Raw genomic sequence first — 17,560 nt, 5'->3', positions numbered from 1 at the left:
GTAGATGAATGGATGGGTGAGTGGATGGATGAATACATGGCTGGATGAGTGTGTGAATGGATGGATGAGTGGATGAATGGATGAATGAATGTGTGAGTGGGGTGTCACCTCTGCCATCAGTGGCCTTGGCACAGTCAGGACAGGCCCAGTCTTGGGTGTCCACGTTGAGACCGGAACACTTCCTGTGAGTTCCCCTGGATCCACACAGCCGGCAGCGGATCACCTGGAACCACCTGGAAGACCAATAATAACCGTCGTAACTCAGCGGGCGTCAGCCAGAGGGCGCGCCAACGCGGACCGGGTCTTACCCGCCCTGGGCGGAGTGCGCGCGTCCGCAGTCGTCGAGGCAGAAGTGGGCGTCGCAGTTGGAGTAGACCTCCAGCAGCTCAGAGTAGGCGTGGGCCTCCAACTCCCATGATGCATCTCTGCACAAACACATCTATTGTCTGCACACAGACTGGGTTCTATGTGCACGCAAACCGGGTTCTATGTGCACACAGACCGGGTTCTATGTGCACAGTGTGTGTGTGTCACATGTGTGTAGTGTGTGTGTGTGTGTACCTCTCTGGCATGTATATTCCCATACGCTTCATCTCCTCCTGGTACTCCTCCTTGTTGTTACACAGTGTGCACCTGAAGAAGAACACGCCCGCACTGTGCGCTTGGCGCTGACACACACACACACACACACACACACACACACACACACACACACACACACACACACACACACACACACACACACACACACACACACACACACACACACGCACGCACACACATACATTAGGCAAAACAAAGTAAATAAAAAATAAAAAGAAGGTAAAATAAAGGTCAAAGAGGGTCAAATTAGTTTATTGAAGGTAAATCAAATATCAAATAAGGTAAATAAAAGGTAAAAAAATATCAACACAATGTAAAAAAAAAAGGTCAAAAGAAAGTAAAAGATTAATTGAAATGAAAAGTAGTAAAGAAAAGGTAAAATAAAGTAAATACAAGTAAAAAGCAGGTAAAATAAAGGTAAAAGAAGGTCAAATAAGTTTATTGAAGGTCAATCAAAGACCAAATAAGACAAATAGAAGGTAAACAATTTAAACAAGAAGTAACTACAAGGTTAAAAAAAGATCAACAAAAGGTAAAATAAGGTTAATAGAAGGTAAAAGAAGACAAATAGAAATTAAAGTAGTAAATAAAAGGTAAAAGAAAGTAAATACAAGTAATAAAGGTAAAATAAGTTTATTGAAGGTCAATCAAAGATCGAATAAGGTAAACAATTTAAACAAGAAGTAACTTCAAGGTTAAACAAGATCAACAAAAGGTAAAAGATTGTAAACCAAAGGTAAACAAGATCAACAAAAGGTAAAAGATTGTAAACAGAAGGTAAAAAAAGATCAACAAAAGGTAAAAGATTGTAAATAAAAGGTAAAAAAGGTCAAAGAAGGTCAAATTAGTTTATTGAAGGTAAATCAAAGACCAAATAAGATAAATAGAAGGTAAACAATTTAAACCAGAAGTAACTACAAGGTAAAAAAAGATCAACAAAAGGTAAAATAATGTTAATAGAAGGTAAAAGAAGACAAATAGAAATTAAAGTAGTAAATAAAAGGTAAAATAAAGTAAATACAAGTAAAAAGCAGGTAAAATAAAGGTAAAAGAAGGTCAAATAAGTTTATTGAAGGTCAATCAAAGACCAAATAAGGTAAATAGAAGGTAAACAATTTAAACAAAAAGTAACTACAGGGTAAAAAAAGATCAACAAAAGGTATAATAAAGTTAATAGACAGTAAAAGAAGACAAATAGAAATTAAAGTAGTAAATAAAAGGTAAAAGAAAGTAAATACAAGTAATAAAGGTAAAATAAGTTTATTGAAGGTCAATCAAAGATCGAATAAGGTAAACAGAAGGTAAACAATTTAAACAAGTAACTTCAAGGTTAAACAAGATCAACAAAAGGTAAAAGATTGTAAACCGAAGGTAAACAAGATCAACAAAAGGTAAAAGATTGTAAACAGAAGGTAAAAAAGATCAACAAAAGGTAAAAGATTGTAAATAAAAGGTAAAAAAGGTCAAAGAAGGTCAAATTAGTTTATTGAAGGTAAATCAAATATCAAATAAGGTAAATAGAAGGTAAAAAATATCAACACAATGTAAAAAAAAAAAGGTCAAAAGAAAGTAAAAGATTAATTGAAAGGAAAAGTAGTAAATAAAAGGTAAAATAAAGTAAATACAAGTAAAAAGCAGGTAAAATAAAGGTAAAAGAAGGTCAAATAAGTTTATTGAAGGTCAAAGACCAAATAAGATAAATAGAAGGTAAACAATTTAAACAAGAAGTAACTACAGGGTAAAAAAAAGATCAACAAAAGGTAAAATAAGGTTAATAGAAGGTAAAAGAAGACAAATAGAAATTAAAGTAGTAAATAAAAGGTAAAAGAAAGTAAATACAAGTAATAAAGGTAAAATAAGTTTATTGAAGGTCAATCAAAGATCAAATAAGGTAAACAGAAGGTAAATAATTTAAACAAGAAGTAACTTCAAGGTTAAAAAAGATCAACAAAAGGTAAAAGATTGTAAACCGAAGGTAAACAAGATCAACAAAAGGTAAAAGATTGTAAACAGAAGGTAAAAAAGACAAACAAAAGGTAAAAGATTGTAAATAAAAGGTCAAAAAGATCAACTAAAAGGTAAAATAAGACACATAGAAATGAAAGTAGTAAATAAAAGGTAAAAGAAAGTAAATAAAAGTAAAACGGTAAAATAAGTTTATTGAAGGTCAATCAAAGACCAAATAAGGTAAATAGAAGGTAAAAGCAAATAGAACAGGTTATTTACTGGAAGTATTTTCCCTAAATACACAATGAGGGTAAGGATGAGCGATATTAACCATCTCATAATATATTATATTATTCATAACAAGTTACTTCATGATATCATATCAATATTTATCATCATCTCATAATATATTATTAATATGTTAACAAGATGGACACTTGAGGACGTGGTAAAGTAATGTAAAGTAAAGTAAAGTGATGTTACCTGCACACAGTCCCTGTGGAACCAGCTGCCGTGACAAGATGGACACTTGAGGACGTGGTAGGACAGGACCGGGTCCAGGGAGTCCAGACACACTGAACACGACCGCACCAGACTCAGGTCGGAGGTCACGCACACAGACTGAGAGGGACTGTGGTCGGGACAGTAAGACCTGAACCGTGACACACACACACTGGGTGTTAGAAGCGGGTCAAAGGTCGGAGCAGAGGCGCGTACGTACGGGAAATCTCCTGTGAACTGAGAGATGAACTGGTGTTGGCGTCCACACGGGAAGTGCACCATCTTCCTGCAGCTCGTCACGTTGCAGCCCACGCACGCTCCTTTCTTCTTGCACACGCAGCACCTCTGACACACACACACACACACACACACACACACACACACACACACACACAAGTCAGCGCCGCCTGGCCAACGGGTCAAAGGTCACGGGTGACACCCACCAGGCGGGCCGAGCGCCGACTCTCCCTCTTGATGTCGTCCACCAGGAAGCCCAACACACCCTCGCCCTCCTTGCCGCGCTGGTACACGCCGCAGGATGTCAGCTACAAGGGGAGGGTCAGGGGTCATTGTGTTGATGTAAAAACACACACACACACACACACACACACACACACTGACCAGACAGAAGTAGTGCACAGACAGGTTGTGTTCCTGCACACGCATCTTGTCCCCAAACAAGGCGGGGTCGTCTTCTGAGCTCCTGCACAGGACACAAGCTGCACAAGAACAATTCATCATTATTATTATTATGATACTACTTTGACCTGCCAGTCTCTAATAAACATCGGTCTCAATGCAATTAAAAATATATTTTGTTTGTTCAATTCAATGAAAAATCACAAAAAAAGGGCGAATAACTGAAATAACAAATGTTTTGATTACATTTTAATAAAAAAACTGCAAGACTTTTAAATAAATACAATTAAAAACATATTTTTCATTTATTAAATAAATAACTACATAAACAAAAACTGATTTTTAATTATATTCATTTTAATAAAAACAAACAAAACCTGCCAGTCATAAAAACACTTTTTTGAATAAATGTATAAAAGAAAATAATTGCAAAAATTATATATAAATAACAAAATAAATAAAATTATATGTATTTATTAAATTACATTAATTTGCATTAAAAAATTGTTTATATTTATTTATTTATTTTTAAATCGATGAATAAAATGAAAATCTTTTTTAGATAAAAACTGACAATTTTATATTTATTTTACATAATTTTTTTAATCGACTAATAAAATGAAAATCTTTTTTTAGATAAAAACTGACAATTTAGAACATGTATAAATACATAAATAACCAAAACAATAATTTTATAACTACATTCATTTTAATAAAAACAAACAAAACCTGCCAGTCATAAAAACACTTTTTTGAATAAATGTATAAAAGAAAAGAATTGCAAAAATTATATATAAATAACCAAATAAATAAAATTATATGTATTTATTAAATTACATTAATTTGCATTAAAAAATTGTTTATATTTATTTATTTATTTTTAAATCGATGAATAAAATGAAAATCTTTTTTAGATAAAAACTGACAATTTTATATTTATTTTACATAATTTTTTTAATCGACTAATAAAATGAAAATCTTTTTTTAGATAAAAACTGACAATTTAGAACATGTATAAATACATAAATAACCAAAACAATAATTTTATAACTACATTCATTTTAATAAAAACAAACAAAACCTGCCAGTCATAAAAACACTTTTTGGAATAAATGTATAAAAGTAAAGAATATATATTTTTTCCATTGCAAAAATTATATATAAATAACCAAATAAATAAAAGTATATGTATTTATTAAATTACATTAATTTCCATTAAAAAAAATTGTTTATATTTATATTTATTTTTATTTAAATCGATGAATAAAATGAAAATCTTTTTTAGATAAAAACTGACAATTTTATATTTATTTTACATAATTTTTTAAATCGACGAATAAAATGAAAATCTTTTTTTGGATAAAAACTGACAATTTAGAACATGTATAAATACATAAATAACCAAAACAATAATTTTATAACTACATTCATTTGAATAAAAACAAACAAAACCTGCCAGTCATAAAAACACTTTTTGGAATAAATGTATAAAAGAAAAGAATATATATTTTTTCCATTGCAAAAATTATATATAAATATCCAAATAAATAAAATTATATGTATTTATTAAATTACATTAATTTCCATTTAAAAAATTGTTTATGTTTATTTTATTTTTATCAAATCGATGAATAAAATGAAAATCTTTTTTAGATAAAAACTGACAATTTTATATAATTTTTTTAATCGATTAATAAAATGAAAATCTTTTTTTAGATAAAAACTGACAATTTAGAACATGTATAAATACATAAATAACCAAAACAATAATTTTATAACTACATTAATTTTACTAAAAACAAACTAAATCTGCCAGTCATAAAAACACTTTTGGAATAAATGTATAAAAGAAAAGAATATATATTTTTTCCATTGCAAAAATTATATATAAATAACCAAATAAATAAAATTATATGTATTTATGAAATTACATTAATTTCCTTTAAAAAAATTGTTTATATTTATTTTTATTTAAATCGATGAATAAAATTAAAATCTTTTTTAGATAAAAACTGACAATTTTATATAATTTTTTTAATCGATTAATAAAATGAAAATCTTTTTTTAGATAAAAACTGACAATTTAGAACATGCATAAATACATAAATAACCAAAACAATAATTTTATAACTACATTAATTTTACTAAAAACAAACAAAACCTGCCAGTCATAAAAACACTTTTGGAATAAATGTATAGAAGAAAAGAATATATATTTTTTCCATTGCCAAAATTATATATAAATATCCAAATAAATCAAATTATATGTATTTATTAAATTACATTAATTTCCATTAAAAAATTGTTTTATTTTTATTTTATTTTTATTAAATCGATGAATAAAATGAAAATCTTTTTTAGATAAAAACTGACAATTTTATATTTATTTTACATAATTTTTTAAATCGACGAATAAAATGAAAATCTTTTTTTTAGATAAAAACTGACAATTTAGAACATGTATAAATACATAAATAACCAAAACAATAATTTTATAACTACATTCATTTTAATAAAAACAAACAAAACCTGCCAGTCATAAAAACACTTTTTTGAATAAATGTATAGAAGAAAAGAATATATATTTTTTCCATTGCAAAAATTATATATAAATATCCAAATAAATAAAAGTATATGTATTTATTAAATTACATTAATTTCCTTTAAAAAAATGGTTTATATTTATTTTTATTTAAATCGATGAATAAAATGAAAATCTTTTTTAGATAAAAACTGACAATCTTATATTTATTTTACATAATTTTTTAAATCGACGAATAAAATGAAAATCTTTTTTTTAGATAAAAACTGACAATTTAGAACATGTATAAATACATAAATAACCAAAACAATAATTTTATAACTATATTAATTTTAATAAAAACAAACAAAACCTGCCAGTCATAAAAACACTCTTTTGAATAAATGTATAAAAGAAAAGAATATTTTTTTTTTCCATTGCCAAAATTATATATAAATATCCAAATAAATAAAATTATATGTATTTATTAAATTACATTAATTTCCATTAAAAAAATTGTTTATATTTATTTTATTTTGATTAAATCGATGAATAAAATGAAAATCTTTTTTAGATAAAAACTGACAATTTTATATAATTTTTTTAATCGATTAATAAAATGAAAATCTTTTTTAAGATAAAAACTGACAATTTAGAACATGTATAAATACATAAATAACCAAAACAATAATTTTATAACTACATTAATTTTACTAAAAACAAACAAAACCTGCCAGTCATAAAAACACTTTTTGGAATAAATGTATAAAAGAAAATAATATATATTGTTTCCATTGCAAAAATTATATATAAATAACAAAATAAATAAAATTATATGTATTTATTACATTACATTAATTTCCATTAAAAAATTGTTTATATTTATTTTATTTTTATTAAATCGATGAATAAAATGAAAATCTTTTTTAGATAAAAACTGACAATTTTATATTTATTTTACATAATTTTTTTAATCGATTAATAAAATGAAAATCTTTTTTGAGATAAAAACTGACAATTTAGAACATGTATAAATACATAAATAACCAAAACAATAATTTTATAACTACATTAAATTTAATAAAAACAAACAAAACCTGCCAGTCATAAAAACACTTTTTGGAATAAATGTATAAAAGTAAAGAATATATATTTTTTCCATTGCCAAAATTATATATAAATATCCAAATAAATAAAATGATATGTATTTATTAAATTACATTAATTTCCATTAAAAAAATTGTTTATATTTATTTTTATTAAATCGATGAATAAAATGAAAATCTTTTTTAGATAAAAACTGACAATTCTATATTTATTTTACATAATTTTTTTAATCAATGAATAAAATGAAAATCTTTTTTTAGATAAAAACTGACAATTTAGAACATGTATAAATACATAAATAACCAAAACAATAATTTTATAACTACATTAATTTTAATAAAAACAAACAAAACCTGCCAGTCATAAAAACACTTTTTGGAATAAATGTATAAAAGAAAAGAATATATATTTTTTCCATTGCCAAAATTATATATAAATATCCAAATAAATAAAATATGTATTTATTAAATTACATTAATTTCCATTAAAAAAATTGTTTATATTTATTTTATTTTGATTAAATCGATGAATAAAATGAAAATCTTTTTTAGATAAAAACTGACAATTTTATATAATTTTTTTAATCGATTAATAAAATGAAAATCTTTTTTTAGATAAAAACTGACAAGTTAGAACATGTATAAATACATAAATAACCAAAACAATAATTTTATAACTACATTAATTTTACTAAAAACAAACAAAACCTGCCAGTCATAAAAACACTTTTGGAATAAATGTATAAAAGAAAAGAATATATATTTTTTCCATTGCAAAAATTATATATAAATAACCAAATAAATAAAATGATATGTATTTATTAAATTACATTAATTTCCATTAAAAAAATGGTTTATATTTATTTTATTTGTATTAAATCGATGAATAAAATGAAAATCTTTTTTAGATAAAAACTGACAATTTTATATTTATTTTACATAATTTTTTAAATCGATGAATAAAATGAAAATCTTTTTTTTAGATAAAAACTGACAATTTAGAACATGTATAAATACATAAATAACCAAAACAATAATTTTATAACTACATTCATTTTAATAAAAACAAACAAAACCTGCCAGTCATAAAAACACTTTTTTGAATAAATGTATAGAAGAAAAGAATATATATTTTTTCCATTGCAAAAATTATATATAAATATCCAAATAAATAAAAGTATATGTATTTATTAAATTACATTAATTTCCTTTAAAAAAATGGTTTATATTTATTTTTATTTAAATCGATGAATAAAATGAAAATCTTTTTTAGATAAAAACTGACAATCTTATATTTATTTTACATAATTTTTTAAATCGACGAATAAAATGAAAATCTTTTTTTTTAGATAAAAACTGACAATTTAGAACATGTATAAATACATAAATAACCAAAACAATAATTTTATAACTATATTAATTTTAATAAAAACAAACAAAACCTGCCAGTCATAAAAACACTCTTTTGAATAAATGTATAAAAGAAAAGAATATTTTTTTTTTCCATTGCCAAAATTATATATAAATATCCAAATAAATAAAATTATATGTATTTATTCAATTACATTAATTTCCATTAAAAAAATTGTTTATATTTATTTTATTTTGATTAAATCGATGAATAAAATGAAAATCTTTTTTAGATAAAAACTGACAATTTTATATAATTTTTTTAATCGATTAATAAAATGAAAATCTTTTTTAAGATAAAAACTGACAATTTAGAACATGTATAAATACATAAATAACCAAAACAATAATTTTATAACTACATTAATTTTACTAAAAACAAACAAAACCTGCCAGTCATAAAAACACTTTTTGGAATAAATGTATAAAAGAAAATAATATATATTGTTTCCATTGCAAAAATTATATATAAATAACAAAATAAATAAAATTATATGTATTTATTACATTACATTAATTTCCATTAAAAAATTGTTTATATTTATTTTATTTTTATTAAATCGATGAATAAAATGAAAATCTTTTTTAGATAAAAACTGACAATTTTATATTTATTTTACATAATTTTTTTAATCGATTAATAAAATGAAAATCTTTTTTGAGATAAAAACTGACAATTTAGAACATGTATAAATACATAAATAACCAAAACAATAATTTTATAACTACATTAATTTTAATAAAAACAAACAAAACCTGCCAGTCATAAAAACACTTTTTGGAATAAATGTATAAAAGTAAAGAATATATATTTTTTCCATTGCCAAAATTATATATAAATATTCAAATAAATAAAATGATATGTATTTATTAAATTACATTAATTTCCATTAAAAAAATTGTTTATATTTATTTTTATTAAATCGATGAATAAAATGAAAATCTTTTTTAGATAAAAACTGACAATTCTATATTTATTTTACATAATTTTTTTAATCAATGAATAAAATGAAAATCTTTTTTTAGATAAAAACTGACAATTTAGAACATGTATAAATACATAAATAACCAAAACAATAATTTTATAACTACATTAATTTTAATAAAAACAAACAAAACCTGCCAGTCATAAAAACACTTTTTGGAATAAATGTATAAAAGAAAAGAATATATATTTTTTCCATTGCCAAAATTATATATAAATATCCAAATAAATAAAATATGTATTTATTAAATTACATTAATTTCCATTAAAAAAATTGTTTATATTTATTTTATTTTGATTAAATCGATGAATAAAATGAAAATCTTTTTTAGATAAAAACTGACAATTTTATATAATTTTTTTAATCGATTAATAAAATGAAAATCTTTTTTTAGATAAAAACTGACAAGTTAGAACATGTATAAATACATAAATAACCAAAACAATAATTTTATAACTACATTAATTTTACTAAAAACAAACAAAACCTGCCAGTCATAAAAACACTTTTGGAATAAATGTATAAAAGAAAAGAATATATATTTTTTCCATTGCAAAAATTATATATAAATAACCAAATAAATAAAATGATATGTATTTATTAAATTACATTAATTTCCATTAAAAAAATGGTTTATATTTATTTTATTTGTATTAAATCGATGAATAAAATGAAAATCTTTTTTAGATAAAAACTGACAATTTTATATTTATTTTACATAATTTTTTAAATCGATGAATAAAATGAAAATCTTTTTTTTAGATAATAACTGACAATTTAGAACATGTATAAATACATAAATAACCAAAACAATAATTTTATAACTACATTAATTTTACTAAAAACAAACAAAACCTGCCAGTCATAAAAACACTTTTGGAATAAATGTATAAAAGAAAAGAATATATTTTTTTTCCATTGCAAAAAATATATATAAATAACCAAATAAATAAAATGATATGTATTTATTAAATTACATTAATTTCCATTAAAAAATGTTTTATATTTATTTTATTTGTATTAAATCGATGAATAAAATGAAAATCTTTTTTAGATAAAAACTGACAGTTCTATATTTATTTTATATAATTTTTTTAATCGATTAATAAAATGAAAATCTTTTTTTAGATAAAAACTGACAATTTAGAACATGTATAAATACATAAATAACCAAAACAATAATTTTATAACTACATTAATTTTAATAAAAACAAACAAAACCTGCCAGTCATAACAACACTCTTTTGAATAAATGTATAAAAGAAAAGAATATATATTTTTTCCATTGCCAAAATTATATATAAATATCCAAATAAATAAAATATGTATTTATTAAATTACATTAATTTCCATTTAAAAAATTGTTTATATTTATTTTATTTTGATTAAATCGATGAATAAAATTAAAATCTTTTTTAGATAAAAACTGACAATTTTATATAATTTTTTTAATCGATTAATAAAATGAAAATCTTTTTTTAGATAAAAACTGACAATTTAGAACATGTATAAATACATAAATAACCAAAACAATAATTTTATAACTACATTAATTTTACTAAAAACAAACAAAACCTGCCAGTCATTAAAACACTTTTGGAATAAATGTATAAAAGAACATAATATATATTTTTTCCATTGCAAAAATTATATATAAATAACCAAATAAATAAAATGATATGTATATATTAAATTACATTAATTTCCATTAAAAAAATTGTTTATATTTATTTTATTTTTATTAAATCGATGAATAAAATGAAAATCTTTTTTAGATAAAAACTGACAATTGTATATTTATTTTATATAATTTTTGTAATCGATTAATAAAATGAAAATCCTTTTTTAGATAAAAACTGACAATTTAGAACATGTATAAATACATAAATAACCAAAACAATAATTTTATAACTACATTAATTTTAATAAAAACAAACAAAACCTGCCAGTCATAACAACACTCTTTTGAATAAATGTATAAAAGAAAAGAATATATATTTTTTCCATTGCCAAAATTATATATAAATATCCAAATAAATAAAATTATATGTATTTATTAAATTACATTAATTTCCATTTAAAAAATTGTTTATATTTATTTTATTTTTATTAAATCGATGAATAAAATGAAAATCTTTTTTAGATAAAAACTGACAATTTTATATAATTTTTTTAATCAATTAATAAAATGAAAATCTTTTTTTTAGATAAAAACTGACAATTTAGAACATGTATAAATACATAAATAACCAAAACAATAATTTTATAACTACATTAATTTTACTAAAAACAAACAAAACCTGCCAGTCATAAAAACACTTTTGGAATAAATGTATAAAAGAAAAGAATATATATTTTTTCCATTGCAAAAATTATATATAAATAACCAAATAAATAAAATGATATGTATTTATTAAATTACATTAATTTCCATTAAAAAAAATTGTTTATATTTATTTTATTTTGATTAAATCAATGAATAAAATGAAAATCTTTTTTAGATAAAAACTGACAATTTTATATAATTTTTTTAATCGATTAATAAAATGAAAATCTTTTTTTTAGATAAAAACTGACAATTTAGAACATGTATAAATACATAAATAACCAAAACAATAATTTTATAACTACATTAATTTTAATAAAAACAAACAAAACCTGCCAGTCATAAAAACACTTTTGGAATAAATGTATAAAAGAAAAGAATATATATTTTTTCCATTGCCAAAACTATATATAAATATCCAAATAAATAAAATTATATGTATTTATTAAATTACATTAATTTCCATTTAAAAAATTGTTTATATTTATTTTATTTTTATTAAATCGATGAATAATATGAAAATCTTTTTTAGATAAAAACTGACAATTCTATATTTATTTTATATAATTTTTTTAATCGATTAATAAAATGAAAATCTTTTTTTTAGATAAAAACTGACAATTTAGAACATGTATAAAGCAGCAAAACAATAATTTTATAATTACATTCATTTTAATACAAAAAAAACCTGCCAGTCTTAAAAAAAATATTTTTTTTATAAATACAACTAAAAACTATTTTGTTCTATTAAATAAAAATAAAAACAATTCCACATTTTTCAACCTATTCAAACCATTCCACCATCCTGGAAATTCAAACTCTAATTTTTCCAAGTTCCAAAAAATTCCAGGAATTCCCAAAATTCCCATTTTTTCCAAACACCTTTTTCACCCTTTTTTCTGGCGACTACTCCTCCCACATTTTTCGACCCACTTCAACCGTTCCACCATCCAAACATTCCTCTTAGTCAGGACAAAAAAACAAGTTGGTTTAAGAACTTTAAAAAATTCCCGGTTTCCCGGAAATTCCGTAATACTATTTTTTAATGAAAAAAACTGGTACTACTTCAACATTTCTTGACCGATTTAAACAATTCCAACACCGACCAATTCAGCTCATTCATGCTCCTGATCATTTCCCCCAGATTTCCAGGAAGTTCCCCATTGGAATGAATGGAACATTTTTCCAACTTGAACAGTTCCCCCATTTTCCAACGTATTCAAACCATTCCAACATCAACACATTCCACTCATCCTAGACCAGGGGTGCTCATTACGTCGATCGCGAGCTACCGGTCGATCTCGGAGGGTGTGTCAGTCGATCACCAGCCAGGCATTAAAAAAATAGTCCTAAAAATGAGCGATCATAAATCTTCACTATGACGTCACTTTGGTCACTTGATTGACATTCACGGCACCCGAGGGTCTTCTGAGATGACGCTGGCTGCTGCCAGCTCATTAAAATTACCGACTGGAAGGCGAGAAACACTTTATTTCAACAGACTCTGGCGCCGTACCTGTCGTCAAAACTCCAAAGACCGACTGCACAGTTGCACAATAAAAGCTCTGCTTCATCCTGCTTGCGCTACCAAAATAAGAGTCTCAGAAAGCTGGCGTGCACAAGCTAGCAAGCTACGGAGTTTGCCAACAATGTATTTCTTGTAAAGTGTATACAAAGGAGTACGGAAGCTGGACAAATAAGATGCCAAAAACCAACCACTTTCATGTGGTATTGGACAGAAAGGAGGACTTTTTTCTCCTCCATTCGAAAATGCGGACCTTATCAGCACCACTGTCTGATTCCAATCAATGCAAGTCATCAGAATCAGGTAATACACCAACTTATGTTCTTGTCTTCGTGAAAGAAAGGAATCTATATGTGTTAAACATGCTTGTATTATCTTTAAACACCTTTAACTTGTTAACAATATTAACTATATGGGTTAAACATGCTTGTATTATCTTTAAACACCTTTAACTTGTTAACAATATTAACTATATGTGTTAAACATGCTTGTATTATCTTTAAACACCTTTAACTTATTACCAATATTAACTAAACGTGTTAAACATGCTTGTATTATCTTTAAACACCTTTAACTTGTTAACAATATTAATTATATGTGTTAAACATGCTTGTATTATCTTTAAACACCTTTAACTTATTACCAATATTAACTATAAGGGTTAAACATGCTCGTATTATCTTTAAACACCTTTAACTTATTACCAATATTAACTATAAGCGTTAAACATGCTTGCATTATCTTTAAACACCTTTAACTTGTTAACAATATTAACTATGTGTTAAACATTCTTGTATTATCATTTAACACCTTTAATTTATTAACAATATTAACTATATGTGTTAAACATGCTTGCATTATCATTAAACATCTTTAACTTGTTAACAATATTAACTATACGTGTTAAACATGCTTGCGTTATCTTTAAACACCTTTAACGTATTAACAATATTAACTACCGTATTTTCTGCACTATTAGCCGCACCTAAAAACCACAAATTTACTCAAAAGCTGACAGTGCGGCTTATAACCCGGTGCGCTTTATATATGGATTAATATTAAGATTCATTTTCATAAAGTTTCGGTCTCGCAACTACGGTAAACAGCCGCCATCTTTTTTCCCCGTAGAAGAGGAAGTGCTTCTTCTTCTACGCAAGCAACCGCCAAGGTAAGCACCCGCCCCCATAGAACAGGAAGCGCTTCTTCTTCTACTGTAAGCAACCACCCGCCCCCGTAGAAGAAGAAGAAGCGCGCGGATATTACGTTTAATTTCCTTTGTGTGTTTACATCTGTAAAGACCACAAAATGGCTCCTACTAAGCGACAGGTTTCCGGTTCATGAAAAGACGCAATCTCTCCATCCGCACACGGACTACTATTTCACAGCAACTGCCTAAAGACTTTCAAGAAAAGCTGGCTACTTTCCGTGCATATTGTAAAAACAAGATAGCTGAAAAAAAGATCCGGCCAGAGAACATTATCAACATGGACGAGGTTCCACTGACTTTTGATATTCCTGTGAACCGCACTGTGGATACAACGGGAGCACGTACGGTGAATATTCGCACCACAGGGAATGAGAAGTCATCCTTCACTGTGGTTCTAGCTTGCCATGCTAATGGCCAGAAACTTCCACCCATGGTGATATTCAAAAGGAAGACCTTGCCAAAAGAGACCTTTCCAGCCGGCGTCATCATAAAAGCTAACTCGAAGGGATGGATGGATGAAGAAAAGATGAGCGAGTGGTTAAGGGAAGTTTACGCGAAGAGGCCGGGTGGCTTTTTTCACGCAGCTCCGTCCATGTTGATATACGACTCCATGCGCGCCCACATCACGCTGGTTTTTAATATATTATTAAAGTTTGACTGACCTATCTGACTGTTTTTTTGACATTCCTTTAGCGCAGTTAGATGCGGCTTATAACACGGGGCGGCTTATAGGTGGACAAAGTTTTGAAATATGCCGTTCATTGAAGGCGCGGCTTATAACCCAGGGCGCCTTATGGTGCGGAAAATACGGTATATGTGTTAAACATGCTTGTATTATCATTAAACACCTTTAACTTGTTAACAAAAACATATGTTTCATAAATAAGTAAATATAAGTTATATATATGAATGAGGTAGATCCCCACGACTTGATCAATTGAAAAGTAGCTCGCCTGCAGAAAAAGTGTGAGCACCCCTGGTCTAGACAATCAAACTAACACGTTCCCGAGTTCCAAACCAAATTCCGTTTTTCCTGGAAATTCAAACTCTTTGACATTCAAACCATTCTTCCTACATTCTGTCAGCATTTCAGTTCAACTTCAGCATTGAAGCATTCACACCTCATCTAGTTATAGTTATGTTCATCACTCACACTCATTTTCCAATTTGCCGCCGGTCCCTCCCCGCGAGTGTCGGACTCTCTTCATGCCGGTCAAAGAATGTGTCAAAAGTCACCTTGGTCCCCAAAAAAATCAGACCAGATGCCGGGTGTCCTGCGTAATAGAAATCATATAAGAAAACATCAATATTAAGAAAACATCTTAATATAATAATTGTATCTGCAAAACAATCATATAAATATTTAAAGAATATATATTTATTAGGGGTGTAACGGTACGTGTATTTGTATTGAACCGTTTCGGTACGGTTCGGAGGTGTACCGAACGAGTTTCCACATATTAAGTAGACTCTCCCCAAATGATAATAAACACCTCCCAGTCAACTACTAGTAACATCACTATGAGACCGTTGACCTTCTAGAAACATAAAAGGCATCTCAGCTCACTTGCAGTCGCTTTTAGCGTAACGTTAGCTCATTTTGCGGTGTGTGTTAGTGTTACGGACAGCAAAGCCCTGTCTGTCTGTTATTTCACTTTACCTTTTTCTGTGTTGATTGAGTTGTGTTGAAGCAGCAAAAAAGGACACTATGTTAAATGAAGAGTTTCTGTCTCTGATAGTTGATATAATAATGCAACTGCATCATAAAGCCTACATGAACTCCATAGTGTTCAGGGATGAATAGTCTCTCCTATTTTTTCCAGCTATAGTTACATGAATCATTAGTAATGCAGCAGCCTAGTTTTGAATGGCAGGGTCCCTGCTATCACATGTTGATACAAATATAACATTTACATAATAAAAATCAACTACAGGCTTCCCAAATGCTGTAATAAATTAAGCATGATGAGTTGACTTGAAACTACGGCTGAAACGACGCGTCGACGTAGTCGACGTCATCGGTTACGTAAATACGTCGAGGACGTTTTTGTTCGTCGACGTGTCGCATATTTACGTCACACTACCGTCATGGCGGAGCGCAAAGCAGACGATGCGAGCGGTGCGAGCAGTCATCAGCATCAGGTAATACACCAACTTATATTCTTGTCTTCATGAAAGAAAGGAATCTATATGTTAAACATGCATGTATAATTATTAAAACATCTTTAACATGTAAACAAAAACGGCAAAATAAATAAATATAAATTATATACTGTATATATCAATGTATGTATATATATATATATATATATGTGTATATATATATATATATGTGTGTGTGTGTGTGTGTATATATATATATACACACATATATATATATATATATATATATATATATATATATATATATATATATATATATATATATATATATATGATATGTGTGTGTATGTTACTCAGTACTTGAGTAGTTTTTTCACAACATACTTTTTACTTTTACTCAAGTAAATATTTGGGTGACTACTCCTTACTTTTACTTGAGTAATAAATCTCTAAAGTAACAGTACTCTTACTTGAGTACAATTTCTGGCTACTCTACCCACCTCTGCTAATAATGTTGTTGTATGCACACTGTGTCGAGCGGAAATGGCCTATCATAGCAGCACAACGGCAGCGTTCTTGCCATCACCATCAACTAGTCAATCGTCCGTGTGAGTATACGTTGTCATCATTACACAAAAACATGAATGTGTCATTTGTATCTGCGTTGTAAATTCATAAACTAAAGC

General features: G+C 26.4%; 1 protein-coding gene across 3 annotated transcripts in view; it reads right to left on the bottom strand.

The window, feature by feature from the left end:
* g2e3 (G2/M-phase specific E3 ubiquitin protein ligase) overlaps nt 1-17,560 on the bottom strand; it is a 37,379-nt gene that overhangs the window by 10,819 nt on the left and 9,000 nt on the right. For all 3 annotated transcript variants that reach the window (XM_061987673.2, XM_061987674.2, XM_061987672.2), the window contains 8 exons: nt 15,925-16,045; nt 3,673-3,770; nt 3,495-3,596; nt 3,272-3,396; nt 3,034-3,202; nt 562-668; nt 309-425; nt 109-233 (listed from right to left, as the gene is read on the bottom strand). In XM_061987673.2, the coding sequence (XP_061843657.1) occupies nt 109-233; nt 309-425; nt 562-668; nt 3,034-3,202; nt 3,272-3,396; nt 3,495-3,596; nt 3,673-3,770; nt 15,925-15,979 (898 nt within the window). In that variant the 5' untranslated portion in view covers nt 15,980-16,045. The remainder of the gene's footprint in view (nt 1-108; nt 234-308; nt 426-561; nt 669-3,033; nt 3,203-3,271; nt 3,397-3,494; nt 3,597-3,672; nt 3,771-15,924; nt 16,046-17,560) is intronic.

Source organism: Nerophis lumbriciformis, linkage group LG26, assembly GCF_033978685.3.
Source record: "Nerophis lumbriciformis linkage group LG26, RoL_Nlum_v2.1, whole genome shotgun sequence".
NCBI classification, from domain to species: domain Eukaryota; kingdom Metazoa; phylum Chordata; class Actinopteri; order Syngnathiformes; family Syngnathidae; genus Nerophis; species Nerophis lumbriciformis.
This window is presented reverse-complemented; position numbering and strand designations above follow the sequence as displayed.